This window comes from Heloderma suspectum, chromosome 1 (assembly GCF_057233095.1).
Source record: "Heloderma suspectum isolate Gila_16-S chromosome 1, 16-S_ref, whole genome shotgun sequence".
Taxonomy (NCBI): domain Eukaryota; kingdom Metazoa; phylum Chordata; class Lepidosauria; order Squamata; family Helodermatidae; genus Heloderma; species Heloderma suspectum.
Genome location: NC_139458.1, coordinates 220,984,697 through 221,004,040, shown reverse-complemented (window position 1 = coordinate 221,004,040; position 19,344 = coordinate 220,984,697). Strand labels below are relative to the sequence as shown.

The window sequence follows — 19,344 nt, the reverse complement described above, 5'->3', positions numbered from 1 at the left end:
GCAGAGTTTTGCAACATCCAGGCTATAAAGTGAATCAGTTGAAGACTGTAATCCTATACCACTTACCTGGGAGTAAGCCCCATTGAGCACAACTGGGCCCCTGAATACACACGTATAGGACTGCATGGCAAGGGTGCAATCCTATATGCACTTACCTAGAAGTAAATCCCACTAAACTCAATGAAGTTTACTTCTGAGTAGATCTGCAAAGGACTGTACTCTGACTGAAATATTGGGCTTAAATTTAGATGCTGACTCAAGGTTGAAATTGAAAGCAATGCAAAATGAAAAGATAGGGATATCTAGGATCTAGAGGTAGGAATTTCACAAGATCATACACAAATTATAAATAGTAATTTTGATCTCTTAATATTAAAAATGCAGCAAGATGAAAAATGGTCACTGGGACTTCATTCATGATTTGGGGAAACTGCAACCACAAAACTAGCATACGTCCAAAGATTTTATATATACACACACATATATACATACACACACACACACACACACACACACCCTCCCATTAATCATTCCAAAAATGAAAATAAAAAATTTACTGTCAAGCTTTAATAGTTTTATTTCAAATGACAAGATCTCAAGTTAAATTTAAAGCAACACTAAATATTATAAAAAAGAAGAATTAGCAGTATCTAATTCTAGCCGTTACTAACTACGCAGCAATATTAACAGGTACGATTCAGTGGTCTGGTATCTTAAGCTACAATCCTGTACCCACTTGCCTGGGAGAAAGTCACACTGAACTAGTAATGTGAATTTTCCCTGGGAAATCGGTGATGCAGCTAAAGCTATTGGCATTGTGCTTTAGTTTACACTAGCACGATGCAATTTACTTTAACAGTTACACCCCACTGGATACTGCCCATTTATGTATTTTAATGACATGTATGTATTCTCTCACATACTTCCTAGGGATAATAACCTGAAAAAATTAATTACAACTTTGAAACTGCCAAGCTGGCCTAATATTGTATTTGCAATTGGCATGCATTCATCATTACTAATAAACTTATGAAATGGAAATTTTTCCATGGAAAATCTTCTGCCCCTCATCACTGCACTAAACTCACTTGCTTCTGAATAGATATGTATAGGATTGCAACTGTTAGATGACAACTGAGGTCAATAAAAATTGGGAGATAGAACAGAATAATGTTAACAGAATGTTAACACTTCTAATAAATGAATGGGTGAATATCTCAAGGCAAATGGGAAGTTAAACAAGCAAATACAATCCAGGAAGCAATTTTGAGAATTTGGGACAAATGTAAGAATTTGGTAGCATCAGACATCTCTCCATTAGCACCATTCTTATCTGAATGGTTTAAAGATACAAGGAGGAATGAAACTTTGGGCATCTGGCTGGAACATCAATATTTCAGACTATGAGTTCCTTAAGAAGAGGACAATTATTACCTATCAAGAAGTGCTGATATATGGAATGCCTTTCCTATGTTTCAATATTTACAAATAACAATTGGAATTTTTAATGTCAGATTGTTCCAATAAAGTTAGACCTTTTGAGTAGTTTTGAGAGCTTATTAATTGGTTCCCAAAATAAGGAACTGCCATTCTCAGAAGTATATAAAAAACTTTCTGATTTGCAGGATTCTGAGAGTGATATTAAAAATAAGACGGAAGAATTTCTTTCAAACGTCATAAAATGTACCAACACGCCACTTGTTATTGTTGGAGATGTCAAGAAGACTGAACTGACTGGTGGGGATGTAGGAATATACAAAAACTGCAAGGCTGGGGGGAACTAGGGGCACCCCGGTTGGGGAATACCCTCCTCAGAGAACCTTGCCTGGCACCTACATTGTGGTCTTTATGGCACCAGGTGAAGACTTTTTATTTTCCCAGGCTTTTTAAACTTTGTTTTAAAAATTGTTTTTGTGCATGTTTAGATCTTCACACTGCTGCTGGCTTTTATCTTGGTTACTACCTTGGTTTTATTCTGTTTTAAACACATGGTTTTATATTATGTTTTACTAAGTTATTGTATTTTATGGTTTTAAGCTTTGTCTTGTAAACCACCCAGACAGCTTCAGCTAACGGGCGGCGTAGAATTGTAATAAATAAATAAATAAATAAATAAAGTCAAAGATACAAAGGCAATTACCGGCTGTGACATTCTACTGAATCCTGCAATGCTGCTTTTGGGTAAATATAAGGATGTTATAGAAGCTAAGTATTGTAAAGTGACAGAAAATATGTTATAGTTGCTCATGTATTCATGGCTATAGATATTGGAAGCAACCACTGCTAACAATGGATGAATAGAGAATGTATATGTGTCTTTTAATGTACAAACATACTCATTAAAAGAGATTACGGAATGGAACTATACCTAACAAAGACTCTCTAAAATGTTGACATTTTACAAAATATAAAAACAGACGTCATAATTATGAAAATATAAGACAAGAAATACTGAACATAGTTTAAAATGCTAAGAAAAGCCTGTATATTTTAACTTTTTTCTTATTCTGAGTACTGTATACCTTCTGTTTGATCCTCAGTGTCTTCAATCTTTGATTCTTTACAACTGTATTTTAATTTTTTTTATCATAGTCAGTAACTGAAAAACAAACTAGCTCTGATCCAACAACCGCTTAGTACATCTGTGGTCTCGATGTACACATAGTGCAGAATTTTTGTATAATCAATGCCATACACTGGACCAGTCTGCACAATCGCCACAGCTCACTGTGGCTTATTTAAGCCATGGCAGCTTGCACTGCATTTTGTGGCCATTTTGGCCATTTGACTATTGTGGCCATTTTGAATATTCAGCCCCCAGCTAGGGGTTGCCATGGTTTGTCATGTCATCCAAACCCGGGCAGTAGGGGTTGTTTGAGAGTCAACTGTGTACCTGAAATGTTTTCAGATACTGAAATGAAGAGGAACCCTTGCTCACACAAGAGCTCCACATGTATATAACAGTATTTTAGATGAAGTTGATGACTGTCAAACAATATTTTCGTGTAAGAAAAATATTGCATACAGCTTAGGTATGCTCGGCACATACCAAACGGAAGGAATACATTCAAAGTATACATACTTTGATTTTAAAGAACACATTAATACAAAACTCATAAACAGACTAGCGATTCACTTAGAGTATGAGCAAAAAAATCAATTTTCATTTTATCTCTAAAAAACCATATATTTTGCATCATTTTCTTGTACACAAAATTGTCAGAATGAAAAGAATACTTGCTTAACAATGGTATTGTTTAGAAGAATATGTTGTATATGCAAGGCGCTCTTTCCACTGTCTACACTTCAGTAAATGTCAAAACTCACTGAAACACTAAGACACAGTGAGATCATAGCTATTTATAGAAAAAAGCTTCTGCAGTATCTGACTGCAGTGCCAAGATAAAAGAACGGTATTTTTATTTAAGCTGTAACAGGACATACCTCAACATGGAATAATAGCAAGACATAGCTGAAGATCACCACATATTAATCTATCTACTCTCTTTTAAAGGCCTTTCAGTAACAGATAATTATAAAATGGTGAAATCTATGAAGCTAGACTATTGAGTTCAACTGGACGACAAAAACCAAGCAACTTTAAAATGGAATGTAAAAGTACTATGGTTTATGTTACCAAGCAAACTATATTCATACTGGCCTTCATAGTAAACTAATTATTAGCCCAGTGCAGACAATGTTCTGACTTCTGGTGCTGTGGAACTCTATACTCCTTTCTTGACACTATAATGTCCGTTTCCCCCTCCCTTCCTTTTTTGGAGCTAACCTTGGCTAGTGCTCCCTGTGCACTAACAGTTACCTCTAAAACTGAAGGGAAGGGGGAACTGTGGGGAGGAGGAGGAGTATAAGGGAGCCCACAACAGAGTTCCTATCTTCCAACCAGGGTTCGGAGATCAGAAATATGTTGTCTGCATCAGGCCAAATTGTCAGCTATGTCTGCAAGGGAGAACAGCTTTTATCTAGAAAATTTAGTACAATCAGCCAGAATTCTAAAGACTAGCAGTTTTAATTCCACTATGTATTGTCCTAAAATCTTAAGAGACCTTGAGCAAAGTCAGATGATACTCAGTCTCCAGGACTGTACGCACTGTGTGTTTGGGAGCAAGCCTTAGACTTAAGTTGAAGTAGACCCAACATCAGCCTCTCACATGGAAGGCTTCTGATTCAGCAGAGTATTTCTCTGGCAGGATGGAGGAGCTGGTCTTCACTGATTCCCCCTGCAGTCCCTATGCCCTCCCATCTGGCGCAGAGGGAGGGGGAACAGACAAAATCACCTTCTCCCCCTCCCCTTTCTAGTGGCAGGAGTGAAAATATCTGCTGGGAAACGAGGCATGTGTTCCTCCATGCCTTGTTTCACAGTAGAATCGCTGGGAATCCAGCAGCACAGCAATGGCCACAGAAATGGCAAAGGACCCATTAGGGGGCACACACAAAAACATGGGGGGCTGCATGCGGCACACTGGTTTAATGTGATGTCCAAACACAACCACTATTTCCCTAGTTCAATTACTGTCTACAGGCTTAGGTGATCTAATTTTAATCATTTATTGATTCTTAGAACCCTGAGGTCCATCAATCAATGCCAGATCAAAAATGTTCAATACTCAATTACCTACTACATGTCATGTTCCTATGTCCTCTCCATTTGCAATCAACGCACTCCAGGAAACAAGGCTTCAGGCTAACATTACTTTATTAGTTAATGACTAGCTTCCTTACAAATGCAGATTCTAGGAAACTCTCAGGCTGCAATGAAACAGCTAATCCACACGTCTAAGAATATCAATAGAGGAGCCGAAGTGGAAGTTAGAGAAGTTGCCAGCAGCCTGGGCATGAACTTCTCGGCCAGACTTGCTTCGCAGGGATGCCCCTCCGGTAGGGTGGCTCCATCCTATGCTGGCTTCCATGAGTGGCCAACCTGGCGAAGCGTCTGAGCCCTGCTCCTAACTTTTCCCACTTCGCTCTGTGATAGACCCTATCATCCCTGAAGTCACGCCCCTCGCCCTCCTCCTCCTCCAAAACTTGAGTTCTCATGGTGGAGGAATGGGGCAGCTGTTCAGGCTGGGCCATCTCCGTGTCAAGGGAAGAAAGTCTTGCTGTATCTGGGCTCACTAGGGAGGGTGCCTCCCTCTGCTCTTGCTGTTCCCATTCTGATTCCGAATCTGAGCTGCTAGACCTCTCCACACGCTCAGATTCTGACTGTACACCCCTTGAGCCACACTCTGGGATGTCATACACAGGTACAAATCTACACGCAAGTTACTACAGATCAGAGATTCTGACCTAAAAAATGGCTAGTGTAGCGGCACAAATCTCATCAAAGGCAACTAATTAATTCTCTTATTTATCACTTACTGAACAGTAATCAGTAATTAGCCCAAGGCTAGCCACTGAATCCATTGTAGAGAAACCGTTTTCTCAATTTGCAATGTTTAGGGATCAACAACTTGTCCCAACATTTTTATACATGAAGTCCTATTTTACAGCTTGGTAACAGTAAGGCTCAGAAATATACTACTTCTCCATAGATTAGTAAGTGAGCAGAGGATTGCGGCTCTGAACACATTCTTATCACTGCTCCTTCCACTAAACCAAACAATACCTTTATCCTATGAATGTTCACTCAGAAATGTATCTCACTGACTTTAATGGAACTTATTCCCAAATAACTGTACATATGACTGTAGCCTTAGAAGTTCATCAAAACCAACACAGTTAGTGTAAAATTTATTATCGACTAAATATTAGTTCCATGAACACACACCACAGTTATTTTATTTTGCTGAAAGTGACTAAGATTTGTAGGATTATTATTTATCTATTTTACAGAAGAGCTGACAGAATGCAAGTAAACCTTTATTCCTCTACCTTTGGTCAGACTTGTCCATTTGAGGGGGAAGAAACAAAAACAAAAATGGGGTGCAAAAAGATGCAGCCTTGTGTATTTCTATTTGTATTATTCACTGTATTTTTAATAGGTTTTAGTGTTAGTATATTCGTGATTTTTTAAAAAGTTATACTGAGAAAAGGTATTTTTAAAATAAATGAATGAATCTCCAGCAAAATGCCTTTCCATTACCATATTTCTGGGAAACTACAATTTGTCTCTTCCATACATTTAAACAGAACATATAAGGTGCCTCTGAGCTTATGCAGAGTGTCTTTTCCCCATAATATTTATCTGCTCCTCATGAGAATGAAGCCTTAGCTTCACAGACGAACTGACAATCTATGTTTCACACACAGCGTTCACATGGATCACAGCTATTAATGGAAGAGCCATAACAGTCAAAATACACAGTATTAATTTCATAGAATAGCATAGCGTAGCGTAGCAGGGCTGGAAGGGGCCTACAAGACCATCGAGTCCAACCCCCAAACTGGACCTCTTCCATTTTCTAGACCACCTTAACCAAATTTACCTGAGATAGACTAGAGATGAAAAACAGGCTGGACATTGGCTAGTGCACAAATGGTGTAAGACTTGAAGCAAAGATGACAAAGCATGCTCTAGGGAATGTAACTGTGCCTATTTGGTGGCAGCGCGGGCAGCAAAGAAGGCTTCTTTTGCTGCCTCCATTCCATGGAGTAGCTATCCAGTGGAGCCAAAGGGATTTGGAACCAAATGAGGTCATCAGAGGACATATCCCTGGTAGTTCCACATAGACCCATGGCCCGACTGGAGTACACCAGGAAAACAGCCTTCAGTGTGGTGGCCTCCTTCCTCTGGAATTCCCTGTCTCTGGAGGTCAGGCAGGCGCTGACATTGTGTTGCTTTCCGCACCTCTTGAAAACACTGTTATTTTAGGAAGCCTTCCTCAAGTGACTGACCATGGTTTATCAAACTTGGTGTTATCAGAATTCTGTTTCTTTTTTTAAAAGTTCAATTATTTTAACATAATATTTTTATTCTTTATCCTGTCTGCTGTTCACAGCTCCAAGGTCTTGGATGTGGAAAAAAGGAAAGGTTCCTCCAGTGCAAGCACCGAGTCATTGCTGACTCCTAGAGGGATGCCGCTTGCACTGGCGTTTTCATGGCAGCGGGGTGGTTTGCCATTGCCTTCCCCAGTGGTGACTACCTTTCCCCCAGCAAGCTGGGTACTCATTTTACCGACCTCGGAAGGATGGAAGGCTGAGTCGACCTGAGCCAGCTACGTGGGACCCAGCTTCCACTGGGATCGAACTCTGGTCGTGGGAAGAGTTTCGGTTGCAATACTGCCGCCTACCACTCTGCACCACTTGAGGCGCCTCTTGGATGTGGGGCAGTATACAAATACTGTAAATAAATAAATACAAAATAAGAAGTATTCTTCGTGGAAGTTGCCTTCTCCTAGCTTTCAGAATGTAAGTACTTGCCCACTTTAGAGTTCAGTGTGAATTCAAAAACCTAGGTCTTTTTCTTTAGAATGAACTAAAATTGCCAGTAAGTGAACATTTGAAATTGCCTAAAAACGAAGGAATGCATGGAGGGAGCAATCCGATGGCCCCTAGACAGCATCTGGGGGGGGGGGGCATAGGATTTTTCGGATTCCTGGATCCAAGATCGGAGACAGTGCTCCAACCTCAGCCCCAGAAGTATGAGCTCCCCACCCACTCCTCCTTGCAGCTGGCATAGAGAAAACACCACCAGATGCCTCTCCGAGGTCACAACAGTGACCTCAGAGAAGAGGGAATGAGGGCAGTTCTGTGGGTGGAGAAGGGAATGAACTGGGGAGGCCAGCTTACAAAGAATCCTCTGGCCATCCCAGCCTCCTGCTCTACAGAGCCCCAGCTAGACAGGAGAAAAAGCCCATCCAGCAAAAATGCAGAGCAGGAAGAGTGTGGAGGCAAAGATTGCCTCTGCACTCCTCCCGCTCTGCCTAGGATGTCTGTCAGCCTCCAAGTTTGGAGGCTGATAGGCATCCCGTTAGGACTGCGCCCTAACTGTAACACAGACGGAACATGCTATGCATCTGCTAAAATGCTGAACCTGTTATTGTTTGTAAGTTTTTATAAATTTAAAATCAATAAAATATATGAAAAAGAAGAAAAGAAATGGCCTAAAAACCTGTTTGCAAACTCCAATATCACAAATGGCTATTTCATGTGTTACATTTTCTAAATAGGAGATTAATCTCCAGTAGGAAAATACATAACACAAGTGTGCTTTTTACCATGGATGCACACAACGGGGAATTGTTGCATATACTGTCCACCTGATTAAAACAGCAAGAGATACATTTGTGTCACATGTACTTTTTCCAAATGATAATTACCACGTAAAAGAAATCAACACGAAGTGCCTCTAACAGATGGAAGGAAGCCTCATTTGGACAAGCAGGGTCCCAGAATAATTTGCAGAGAGTGAAGAGAATGGAGCAAAATTCACTGTTAATATAAAATTATTTAGATGTCATCTTAGTCTTATTTTGCTTACCTCCTTCAATGCTTTCCAATTTCCACTGTTAATCTTTTTATCTCTAGTAATTGATATAAAGTATTGCCCCTCCCCCACAATCTACTATTCAAAATATTCTAAAAGTTTTAAAGTACAAACTTCCTATCCCTCTGGAGCAGCCTTCCTCAACCTGGTGCCCTCCAGCTCTTGTGGCCTTCAACTCCCATGAGTTCTAGCCACCATGACTAGTGGTCAGAAATACTGGGGTGGTTGTCCAAAACATCTGGAGGGCACCAAGTTGTGGAAGGCTGCTCTAGAGGATAATGTTAGATACACTTCTCACACATGGCACAATATTAGACAACTAAATGCTTCGTCTCTTACCAGAACTTGGCATATGGTTTACTCTGCCTGGATTTAACAATTCTACTGGCTGGTCCCTGCCAGAAAGTCCATCTGAAAAAAAGAAACCCACCTAATGTTAATAGTTCAATCGGGTAAAAGCTCATCAGAGGTTCTGATAGAGTGGCCGAACAATTAGAAAGGGCACAGAGAACAGTCAAGTGAGTCAGGATGCTCAAGAAAAGACTTAATTTTCAGATATAAATACGATTTATGGTGATTGTTTTCTATTTCAATTTTCAGCTACATTTAACTGAATTGCTTGTGAGGGTGTTGTTGCTTTTATATAGCATATTCCTTTTAGTTGTATCTTATAATTTGTATTTTGTTTTTAAAAAACAAACTGTGCTACGGCCTATGACTAATACAATAAAATATTTCCAGAGGTTCTGTTAACCTGTTGGTGAATAATTAGTAATATGATTTCTTTAAAAACAAGACCAAGCACCTAACATGAACAAGAATATAGGAAGCTTGCCCCAGGCAGGGAGAATGCAAGGTGTTGGAAACCATGCTGCGGCCAAGATCAGGTACATACTGAAGACCAGCGAGAAAGAAATACAATTCCACCAAAGAGCACCAAAACACAGGAGAAATGTCATTGGGGCAGTGAAGTAAGCATTTCATGTGGCATTTCACGACTATGTTCACACTGTGAATACAGTACACTAGAGACTCATCATGACCAGAGTGATTTCTCCACTTGTTAGCACTGCAAGTCAATGCACACAGTATCTGACAGGCAGATAGAAGACAGACTGACAAGAACATGAGCTCAATATTTTATTTAAGAGAAACGAAAGGCAGGATTGTGCCCTAGTTTTCTTTATGTTGCTAGTCAATTATATTACAAAATGGTTAAGATTATATTATAGAGCTAATAAAAAGATCTAATTACCATTTATTTTCTATTTACTGACAACAATGTGAACCTTTGAGTGGAAATACGGCTCTGAACAGGGAAGTCCAGAAACAACTGTTGTATGCTGGAAAACAAAAAAATAACATAAAATAAAAGTGTCAAAATAATCAGGTTTTAACACACACACACACACACACACACACTTGAAATTTCAAGAAAACCACATTTAAAGAAAGCCTTGTTTCACATGGTAACTTTTGTCACAAGTTCCTAGATATAGAGCAGTTTGTATTGTGTGCTAAAGAACCTAACATCTTCCATTCCAACTTCCAAAACAAAACAAAACACAAATTCTAACTCTAAATCCAACAAACTTAGTTTTCATAAAGAATTGCATGTCCTCATCTCAGCAAAGGACAGGCTGCCTAGGCCAGTCCAGTGGGTCAACAGCTGCAGGGTGCTTATGCCCCCTAGAACCCCTCCACTACTGCCAGCTGCTCTGCCAGCAGCCGCCTGTATCACCACTGCCCATTTGGAAGCCTTGTATGGAATGTTCAGGGAAGGCTATATTCCCTTGCTCTTTCCATCACAGCCACTATTTTGTGCCTTGTTCCAGTTGGCAGATCCTCTCTCTGCCCCGTCTCACCCACCCCCACAAATTTGAAGTCTGCCCACCGCTGTCTTAAGGCCATGCAGTGCTAGCATATATGTCCTTGCTGAAGCCTGGGCAGCAGGGGCAGGGATGGGGAAATACTAATTACTTTACTCCAATATTCTTCTGACCTTAAAGAGCCAGAGAGAAGAGTTTTGCACTAGTCTTTGGCATGTACTCCATCTACTGACTATTTTCTCTCCAGAAAAAAAAGGAACACAGGCAGGCAATCCTGACTCAGCAGGTAAGTGAGTGCGACAAGCATCTCTGATTTATACTGTAAACTAATCTGAAAAGTATTAGAAACAGTATTCTCAGAAATCTACATAGTCAAGATATGGCTTGATCTGTTCAGTGTTAAATACATTTAAAAGTTCTCCTTTGAAGTAACAAGGTGTTTGGGATATCTGGAGTAGCAACTGCTGTTTGTTGATAAAACAGTGCAGGACAGACCAGATGCAGGAGCAAAAACCAAAAGCAGGGCAACAGATGGGACCTCAAATATACAACTACAGACATATCCTGCCAGACTCCAAATGTGATGTGATTCCACTTTATACAAAGGCAAGCAGACTTCTATTGAAAGTAAGAAGAACGCCATCAGCAGGCACAACCCCTACCATCACCTCTGAGCTGAATTACACTAAGCCACATCGCACACAGTTAGAGGTGGAATTTGATGTTCAAACTTTTATAGGAAATGCTGTCCATATACAGTAGCTGTGCTGTACCACTGAAAAGAGGATGGGCTACAATTATTACTACTGAAGTCTTGCCATTTATAAATGTCCTGCTGTGTGCAACTCAAGCTTTCATCTGTACTATAACCTTTAACTGTATAAAGAGAACAACATGTAAACCTAAGTGTGGACTTTAATAATAATTTTAACTTAAGTCATGCAAAAGCATACAATCCTTCCTGGGCTGAAGCAAAGGTGTGAAGAGGCTCCACAGAACAGAGAGTTGATTTTCTGCTTAGATCTACATGAAGAACCTTGTTCTTGATTGATGCATGCCAAGTCTACGTTTTTATTCTTCACCTGAACTTCACCTCTTGCATTTTTGCTAATATCTTGCCTCATCTCGGAAATGCTCATAAACATTAATTAGGTTCACTGATATCACCAGCGTGGTGCTTCTCTTCAAAATTTTCAAGAGCATCATATACTCACTACCATTATAAACTTACCTTCTGAGAAAATCCAGCTTAAAATGGTACTAAAAGTACCATAAAGAATACAGAAGAATAACTATTGTTCATGGGCAGTATCCTATGTTGCCTGCATGCCAGTGGAACCCACCACTAGTGCAGTGGGGAGTGACTGATTCTTAAAGCAACCAGAAATGAGCCAATACATCAGTTTCCAGAATGGGGCAGCTCAGTGGAGCTCATAGAAGGAAACTCCACTGACCTGCCCCAATCCAGAAACAAGTGTTTCTACTAATTTCTGGGGTTAATTTCAGAATCACTAACTCCAGATTGCACTAGCAGTGGGTCCCGTTGATGCAACAGAATGATCAGAAGCACAGCAGCAGTACTGGATACTGCCCTATGTTTTTACTGGCAAAGGTTTACATAGCTAGCTGTTGGGGCAGAAGATAGTCCAGACCTAAGAATGAAGTCAAGAGACAGTAAGCATAAGAACATAAGAAGAGCCATGGTGGATCAGACCAAGAGTCCATCTAGTCGAGCATTCTGTTCACACACTGACCGACCAGCTGTCGACCAGGAAACCCGAAGCAGTACACAAGTGCAACAGCATCCTCCCAGCCAAGTTCCCCAGCAACTGGTGTACATAAGCATACTGCCTCTGATACTGGAGGGAGCACACAGCCATCAGGACTAGTAGCCATTGATAGCCTTCTCCTCCAGGAATTTGTCTAACCACCTTTTAAAGCCATCCAAACTGACAGCCATCACTACGCCTTGTGGTAGTGAATTCAGTAGTTCGACTATGCGCTGTGTGAAGAAGTACTTCCTTTTATCTGTCCTGAATCTCCCACCAATAAGCTTATGGGATGACCACGGGTTCTAATATTTTGAGAGAGAGAGAAAAATGTCTTCCTATCCACATTCTCTACACTGTGCATAATTTTGTACACCTCTATCATGTCTCCCCTTACTCAATTTTTTTCCAAGCTAAACAATCCCAGCTGTTGTAATCTTCCCTCACAGGGGACTTGCTCCAGTCCTTTGATCATTTCAGTTGCCCTATTCTGCACTTTTTACAGCTCTATAATATCCTTTTTTAGGTGCGGTGACCAGAACTATACACAGTATTCTCAGTGTGGTCACACCATAGATTCATATAGCGGCAGTATGATATTGGCAGTTTTATTCTCAGTTCCTTTTCTAATTATGCCTAACATGGAGTTTGCCCTTTTTTATGGCAGCTGCAAACTGGGTTGACATTTTCATCGAGCTGTCCACCACAACTCCAAGATCTCTTTCTTGGTCAGTCACTGCTAGCTCAGATTCCATCAGGTTACACTTGAAGTTGGGATTTTTCGCCCCAATGTGCATCACTTTACACTTGCTTACACTGAACCACATTTGCCATTTAGATGCCCATGCTCCCAGTTTGGAGAGATCCTTTTGGAGCTCCTCCCAATCCCTTTTCATGAAGAGCTCCTCACAAACCACCCTAAATAACTTGGTATAATTGGCAAACATGGACACGTTACTGTTCACTCCTAATTCTAGATCATTTATGAACAAGTTGAAAAGCATTGATCCCAATACAGATCCCTGTGGGACCCCACTGTTTATATCTATCCATTGTGAGAACTGTCCATTTATTCCTACTCTCTGCTTTCTGTTCTTTAACCAGCTACTGATCCATAAGACGACCTCTCCTCTTATTCCACGACAGCTAAATTTGCTCAGGAGTCTTTGGTGAGGGAGTCTGTCAAAAGCCTTTTGGAAGTCCAAGTAAACAATGTCTACTGGATCACTCTTGTCTACATGTTTACTGACACTCTCAAAGAACTCTAAAAGGTTAGTGAGGCAGGACTAACCTTTGCGGAAGCCATGTTGATTCTTTTTCAGCACAGCTTGTCCTTCTTTATATGCTTACTAATTTTATCTTTAATCATGCTTTCGACCAATTTATCCAGAACAGACATTACGCAAACCAGCCTGTAATTTCCCGAATCCCCCCTGGATCCCTTTTTAAAAACTGGCCATCTTCCAGTCCTTTGCTACATATTTTGGTTAGAAGATCAGCAATTTCATATCTGAGTTCTTTAAGAACTCTGGGATAGATACCATCTGGGCCCAGTAATTTATTTGCTTCCAATTTATCAATAAACTTGAGAACTTCATCTTTGTCACCACCATTTGCCTCAGTACCTCAGACTCCCTTCCTGAAAACATCAGTTCAGGAACAGGTATCTGTCCTATCTTCACTGTCCTGCAGTGAAGACAGATGAGAAGAATTCAGCTTCTCCACAATCTCCTTGTCCTCCTTTAGTGCTCCTTTAACTTCACTGTCATCCAATGGATCAACTGCCTCCCTAGCTGGTTTCCTGTTTCTGATATATTTAAAGAATTCTTTATTGTTGTCCTTGATATTGTTAGCGATATGCTCTTCAAAATGTTTTTTTTTTTAATCTCTTATTGTCTGCTTGCATTACCTTTATGCAAGCTTGTGCTCCCTTTTGTTTTCCTCATCTGGTCAAAACTTCAATTCTCTGAAGGAAGCTCTCTTTTCTCCAATAGCTGCTTTGACACTTTTCCTCAACCACGCCGGTGACCTCTTGGACTTTCCTAACCTGTGGTATACATTTTAGCTGACCTTCTATTATTGTGGTTTTGAGTAACCTCCAAGCATTTTGAAGGGATTTAACCTTCTTGACACCCTCTTTCAACTTCCTTTTCACCAGTTCCCTCATTTTAGAGAAGTTTCTTCTTTTGAAGTCAAATATGATTGTGTTGGACTTCCTTGGCCATTTTCCACGTAAATATACGTATATTAAATCTGACAGCACTGTGGTCACTGTTTCCAATTGGTTCAACAACATTTACATCCTGTCCTGGGCAACGTCACTTAGGATTAAATCCAGGGTCACCTCCCCTCTGGTCGGTTCCATGACCAATTGTTCTAGGGCACAGTCATTTAGGGCAAGTAACCCTGTTATCTGACTGGATAAATGCATTTATCCAGTAAATCTGGTAATTTAAGTCACCCATTATTACAACACTTCCTCATTTGGAGGCCTCCCTAATTTCATTTTCCATCTCAAGATCACTCTGAGCCTTCTGGTCTGGGGGGACAATCGCATGTTCCTAGTACCAAATTAGTTTTGGAGCCCGGTATTGTCACCACAGCACTTCTGTGGAAGAGTCTGCCCCTTTTAGGTGCTCTGGTCTGCTCAGCACTGTGCCCTCTTTGATGTACAGAGCAACAATTCCCCAATATGCCCTTCCCTGTCCTTATATGCTTCACTATAAAATAAAGGAAGTATGTCAACCCAGTAAGAATTCTTCCTGCAATCAGACAGGGGCCATTTATACCCTGCCAACATTCACTGCCATCAACTGGCACTTTCAGTGAGCTGGGATTGTGTGGCTTGGTTGCTTTGGAGATGCACAGCTGGGTCTAAGAGAAGACTTTCATCCATCTCTTGCATACAAAAGGCAGCATGCCTGTCCGGGAAATTCTGTTCAATCTCCACTGCCCACTTTGGTTTGTTTAGGATCATAGGACATTGCCTCATACCGAGTAGGACTAGGCATCTACCTAGCTCAGTACTGTCTACACTGACAATAGCAGACAATATTGGAGCAGCTCTCCAGGGTTTCAAACAGAGATCTTTCATAGCCCTATCTGGAAATGCTGGAGATTGGACCTCGGACCTTATGCATGCAAAACATGTACTCTGTTAAACTTCAGCCCTTTCAAGGATACACAACCTGCCTTCTTTTCTAGAAAGTTAGATTTGCAGAGGATATAATGGAACATGTTCAGCAACCACATTTGATGGGGTCAGGTCTACAGTTTTAGAATGTTTTGTATATACACAACCACATCCCTCTAAAATGTCAGGGAAGAAGCTAGGCTAGAAGCTTATTTCAGACATGTTAGCTTTGAATATATAGAAATTAATTCACTCATTCAACTGTCTGATTTTCACCTGTAATCTAATTTGGTGCAGAAATTTCCATTGATGGTTCTGTCCTTAACCACACTCAAAAGAGTGAAACAAAATAGGTACAAGGAAATTTTTAAGAAAAATATATAACAATATTACAAATTTTAATACAACTAATGTATCATACAAAATTTTAAAAGAATTTTAAAAAATGCATTAGCAGTCCAACCATTTTCATGCTTACATAGCAACAATAGTGGTTTCCAAAAAGGGCTATACTAATATATAATATCCAAAACCCAAATGCATTTCCACCTGACTAGTCTTCATCAGTGGGAAAAATATATAAACCCTAATTATAGCCCTTAGTACAACAATCATTACAAAAGATTAGATTTTCAAAATGGAACCAGTGAATCTTAACAATGCAGATTCTATATTCCTCATTCTGCGGTTAGTATCTGCAGGCACAAAGTGGGAAAGGGAAGCACAACCATTCTCTCCTGTACCCAAAGAAGGTAGGTTGCTTCCATCTAGAGAAGCCATATACCATACCACAGTCATGTACCACATAGATAGGACTGTTGTTTCAGGCTGGTTTTTGCAATCCTGACACAGCAGCCAAGTCCAATGTAAGGTTAAATGAGGCTTACTCTCAGGAAAGTACATAGGATTCCAGCACAAGTTACGAGGGGCGGGGGGGGGGGTGTTGCAGTCTGATGCTCTGCATGTTTCCTCAGAAATAAGTCCTGTGTTGTGAGGGTGGTACTGCAGGCTTAATAAACTGCCCACCCAATTCCAACTGACTACCCTTTCAGCCCAATCCTGAATGTTTTGTCATATGTGTGTGTGTTTCTTTTTGCATGGACTCTAGCGTCAGTGGCGAGGGAAAGGCACTTGGAACATGCTCAGAGTTTCTCCGTAACCTAGCCCTACTTTTGAGAACAGACTCCTTGGCTGAATCCTGGCAAAGCCTTGGCACAAATGAAGTTATGGGGAGGAGGAGACAATGAGATCTTGTACAAAACAAGGAGCTCTGTTTAGCTCTAGAATGTTCCGAATGACTGTTCTGTGCAGGCACATAACCCATATGTATGAGTCACAGAGACCACAAAGGAGTAATGTTACAGGGAGGGAGGGGCAAATGAGAGATGTTTGAAATCACCAGGATTCTCTGACCATTGCTCGTCTTGTGCCCGTGATCGCTGCGGAAACAGGAAACCTGCACAAATCGAGCAGCTGTTGAATGGGAGATTTGTGCAAGTTCACCATTTTCCTAATTTGTGCAACTTTCCTTTATAGACTAAAGTGGAACTGATTCAGTCTGCAGAAGAAATTTGCGCAAACTGACCAGGGAATCAGGAACAAGACGAGAGCAAGCATGTGTTTGACAATTTATGAATATTTTCAGTGGACAAGTGCTCAGTTCACATTCAGAGCTTTAAACGGAGTATGGTCACATGTTTTGCAAGCAAAAATAAAATTCTCATATATCCTTAGTTGCAGGCAGTGTTATCCAAAGACAACAGAGTGTTCTTCAAACTGTTTATTACATTTCTATACCGCCCAATAGCCAAAGCTCTCTAAGCTCTAAATTAAGAGCAGCACGGCTGAAAGGAAGCAATGTTAATTTCCTTTCAAGCTATTCACCCAGGCTTAAAGAATGTTATATCCTTGCACATAAGAAAAAGGTATTTAAATCCCCCCAAAAAAAAGTTGTAGGAAAGATTTCCACAGAAATACTAAAGTGTGAATGCAAATTATCTTTCCATCTCCATGGTTCCTTACTCAACCTGCTCATGCATTAAGATGTTCTGCTGAAGTCCTTCAAGTGCTTTTTCTTCTACTTATAAATATCCGTAGGTTTATTTGTTTTTCAAATAGTTACAAGTTTATCAAAATCATTCTACAACTCCAGTAAAATTATAACACATTCAAAATAAAAGTACATATATACCAATTCTGTGAGAATATATCTATAATAGTAATATTATACAAATAAATCAAACATAAACCTTATAAACATAACAATTAAACTGCTGCAAGATGTACCTACGCAGGTGACAGGACAAGGAGGCCTTGATCTCAGTGAATCAGCAGGTTGATATGGGAGAAGGTACTCCCCCAAGCAGCCAGGTCCCAAGTTGTTATGGCCTCAGATGACAATAATATCACCTTGAACCTGGCCCAGTAATATATTGGCAACCAGTGCAGTTCTCTGAGCAAAGGCACAATATGGTAAAGAGTAGGCTGCCCCACTCAGCGACCTGCCAAATTCTGCACTAGCTGCAGTTTCACAGAGTGTAATCCAATCTTGAGGTTGCCAATGCATTGTCTTGTCTTGTTTTACCGATTGCATATAAGCCACTCCGGAAGACTTTTTGGCTGAGGAGTGGGACAAAACTTACTAAAAATAAATAAATGGTTTACCATGGTCAGACTATCCCTATCCAGGATTAGCTGTAGCTAGCATATCCACCGAAGCCGACAAAAGGCACTCCCTAGTCACCAAGTCCACCTGGGCCTCCAATGACAGAGAAGTTTTAAGGGGTACCCCCAATCTATGAACCTGATCCTTCAGGGAGAGTGAAACCCCACCCAGGTAACCTAACTCCCAGACATGGGAACCGCCCACCACCAGTGTCCTGTCTTGTCAGAATTCAGCCCCAGTTTACTGGTCCTCATCCAGTCCACCACTGCTTCCAGGCACTGATCTCTACTTACAACTCCAACACACACACGAACTAATCTCTGAGGCTCAACTGCAGCTTCCATTGGCCTCTCCCCCCCCCCCCGTTGCTCTGCCATGAAAGTGATGACTTCATGCATGTGATGGGTACCCTTGTGCCTCAAAACAGAGGCCATGTGATTCCTGAATCCCAACACATAGCCTTTCAGCTATACTTCTGAGCAATCAGCAGGACATGGTTTTCTAGAGGCAATTCGGTATGAGCAACAGTGTATCCAGACAGTGCATATGGACTTATCTGAGAAAAACAGGTTCATTTTCTACTCGAGTCAGAACATTTCCCAGTGCCATGCCTTTTATACCCTACCTGCCTTGCATACAAAGTCAGTATTTTAAGGACACTTTGTAAAAAACTATGTAAAAAACATTGAAACGTATGAGAAAATGTTCTTCTAGTAAATTCTTGGAGAACACAAAAGGCAAGAACCACTGAAAATAACAAACAATTCATGTGTGTTGAAGGATCAAGTCACTTGCCATTATGAAATCCTTCTGAAGTCATTGTGGCAAATGGAACATAACATCATTTTGACAGCTATATTAAAGAAAGCTAGAAGTACTGACTTTACTTGGATTAGTTATTTGTTAGTGCAGGAACACATTATGCAGCCTAGTCACATTGGCAGACACTTCTCTACTGTAAATCAGCACTGGGAAGGGGCAATCTGAAAGGAAGAAGTACTGGGTAAGAAGAGGGGTGCTTATCCAATCCCTGAGAAACATCCTCAGAGACAGAAGAGGCTGCATTTCTCCAAGCAAGAGTTCGAGAACTGTTTCCACAGCAAGCATGTAAAGAAGAGACAATAGGGCTGTGGAAACATAACTTGGTTGACCAAGAGATCTGCATTTATCCCAACTACTATTCCTTTGAGTGGCGTTCTAGGCAGTCAGAAATGGGATGTGCAGCTGAAATTCTAGAACATTCTATAGCTTTTGAAGTGTGATGTTCTCTTGCCATGCCCCCTGACTAGTATAAGAACTTAAGGGCCCAGAAGTCCATCTAGTTCAGTATCCTAGCCCCTGCACTGGCCAGCCAGATAATTCCAGGAAGCTGATCAGCAGTTCAGGAAGGCAAAAGCCCTCCAGTTTTCCAAGTGCCACACACCAAGTTAATGTTTTCGTTGAACTAGCTACTAGTTCACTTTCCTAGTTAATTACCTGGACACTATGGGCAGAATCCAACTGGG

General features: G+C 40.7%; 1 protein-coding gene across 14 annotated transcripts in view; it reads right to left on the bottom strand.

The window, feature by feature from the left end:
• Window positions 1-19,344, bottom strand: part of HDAC4 (histone deacetylase 4) — a 240,882-nt gene that overhangs the window by 175,913 nt on the left and 45,625 nt on the right. For 5 of the 14 annotated variants that reach the window (XR_014785743.1, XM_084819809.1, XM_084819817.1 and 2 more), the window contains exon 3: window positions 8,783-8,854. The exons of 3 other annotated variants lie outside the window; for them this stretch is intronic. Coding sequence is in view for 7 of the 11 variants with exons in the window: in XM_084819809.1 (XP_084675935.1) it covers window positions 8,783-8,854 (72 nt within the window). In the remaining 4 variants the exon portion in view is untranslated. Of the gene's footprint in view, window positions 1-8,276; window positions 8,389-8,782; window positions 8,855-9,698; window positions 9,787-19,344 lie in introns of all 14 variants that reach the window. 6 more of the 14 variants (XM_084819872.1, XM_084819882.1, XM_084819892.1 and 3 more) reach the window with 3 other exon arrangements.